At 31.6% G+C, this 2,455-nt stretch overlaps 1 protein-coding gene across 1 annotated transcript; it reads right to left on the reverse strand.

Moving 5' to 3' along the window:
• Positions 1 to 264: 264 nt before the first annotated feature.
• Olr623 (olfactory receptor 623) lies at positions 265 to 1,200 on the reverse strand. Its single transcript, NM_001000651.1, is given in 1 exon segment — positions 265 to 1,200. A coding segment is annotated over 1 exon segment (936 nt).
• Between the last annotated feature and the right edge of the window lie 1,255 nt (positions 1,201 to 2,455).

Below are 2,455 nucleotides of genomic sequence, written 5' to 3' on the forward strand. Positions count from 1 at the left end.
AGTTAAAAAGCTAGTAACACTAAATACATATGGAAAATGATTGTGTAATATAAAAATCATTTCTTAAACTTGGAATAATTTCAATGTTCATTTTCTTACTAGGTTGCAAAGTAAAATATGTAATAATAATTATTCTTCATATTCTCATTTTTGCTAAATATGTATGAACAAAAGTTTGAACAGTTAAGATACTAATTGCTCCTCTTGATGATAAATCTTCTTTAATAGCTGTGCACTATTTAAAGATACTATTAATAAAGCAAATTAATTATGCTTTTCTCCTAAAAATGTTGTTTGACACCAAACCTTCTTTATGGCAGTCTTCATCTCTGTATTTCTTAGAGTATATATGAGGGGGTTGAACATAGGAGCAATAATAGTGTAAAACAGGGCAAAGATTTTGTCCTCAGGGTAAGTGGTAGGTGGTCTAAGGTAGGAAAAGATGGAAGGTCCAAAGAATAAAATAACCACAGAGATATGGGACCCACAGGTAGAAAGAGCTTTGCGTCTCCCCTCTGCTGAGTAATGTCTTAATGTGAACAGTATAACTACATATGAACCAAACAAGAGAACAAAGATTACAAAAGCAACAACTCCTGAATTGGCAACCATGAGGATACCAGTGATGTAGGTGTCAGTGCAAGCAACTTTCAGCAAAGAGAAAATGTCACAGTAGTAGTTGTCAATTTCATTGGGGCCACAGAAGGGCAAACAGATTAACATCATAACCTGGGGAAGGGAATGGGCAACACCACCAATCCAGGAAGCCCAGATAAGAACGTGGCACCTGGGTCTGCTCATGATGACCATGTAGTGAAGAGGCCTACAGATGGCCACACAGCGGTCAAAGGCCATGGCTGTCAGGATTAAGATTTCAATCATTCCGAAGAAGTGCATGACAAATACCTGCAGTATGCAGTTGCTATGGGAGATGTTTTTTCTCCTTACAAGCAGATCCCCAATCAATTTGGGTGTCACACAGGAGGTATAGCAAATGTCCATGGAAGATAAATGACTGAGGAAATAGTACATGGGTTGATTGAAGAGAGAACTGTATCTAATTGAGAAAAAGATGAGAAGATTCCAACACAAGATGGCAAAGTAGCAGAATAAGAAGAAAATGAAGCAAAGCACTTCAATATTGTGCTTGGAAGATAGCCCCATGAGGAGAAATTCTGAAATGTTCCTCTGGCATTCCATTTATTATCTTCCCCACAAGAATAATTGAGTATCTATGGGAAAAGGATTTATGTAAAATATTTCCTATGTAATTACAAATATGCCAGCATTAGAAACAAGTATTGGAGATTATTGAAACAAAACCCTATTGATAATTTATAAATCAATATAAATTGCCATGGTATGTGGAATTTAACTTCATATTTCAAATAGTTCCTAATTAATTATCCCTAATAATATGTTCTGTAATGGTATCAACAATCTTTTATTTGTTAAAATATAAATTAATATTACAATTTTCCAATAAAAAATAAAATGTGATATTTCTCTGTGCAAAATTTTGAAACAGGTAAATCATACAATATAATGGGGAAATTATGTCTTAGTTATGCTTTAATTTACATAGTTTATTGAAAAGAATTTTTACCCATGTAGTGTTTTCACTCCAACATGAAATAGAGTAGCTGCCTTATTATTATTTTCTAAAGCAATATATTTGTGACTTTTAAAATTTTTTAAAATGAGAATTATGTGACTGATAAGAAATATTTCATGAAATATTATGGCAGAGATGTAGAGAAATGAGAATCATTTATTGAAGTTAATAATATATACTATGTTGTTTACGTTCTGAAGATAATTGAGAAGGTAAAATTATAGTAACTTTCAGTACTGATATATTTAATAAATGTTTGCACTTCTACTATAGAAATACATGTACACATTAGTATAAAATATTGCATTTAGTTAAATCTAGAGTCATTAAAAGTGTATAAAAACTTCAGGAAAAATATCTGTAATTCACAGATAATTTGAAGTCTACACAGTTTATGTGTAACTAACAAATCTGAAGATAGCATATAATCATCTATGCTTTGTAGTAAAAATATATTAGTTTGATTCTGCTTCAAACTTATTTGTGGATTCACATATATTCTCTATTCTGTAACTATACTATTAAACAATACTCTAAAGCTATTAAAGCAGAAGAGCAGGAACCATGTACTTACTCTCTGTGTCTGCTGACAAAATTTAAATGATATATAGAAGGGATTTCTACATTAACCTAAATCCCAGTTTACTGACCATAGTGGACCCTTCATTGCAAATCATGTTTATGGTATTAACCTGTACTTTCCATAATTTATCATTTCAGTAATGGTGACCTGTATAGCTACTTGAGGCTTTAAATAGATGAACTTGAAAGAATTAGGTATTACATTGACTCAAAGTTTTTACTTTATTTGTTTTTATTACACTAACAATAGAAGTCTGA

Source organism: Rattus norvegicus, chromosome 3 (genome assembly GCF_021556685.1).
Source record: "Rattus norvegicus strain SHRSP/BbbUtx chromosome 3, alternate assembly SHRSP_T2T, whole genome shotgun sequence".
In the NCBI taxonomy this organism is placed as follows: Eukaryota; Metazoa; Chordata; class Mammalia; order Rodentia; family Muridae; genus Rattus; species Rattus norvegicus.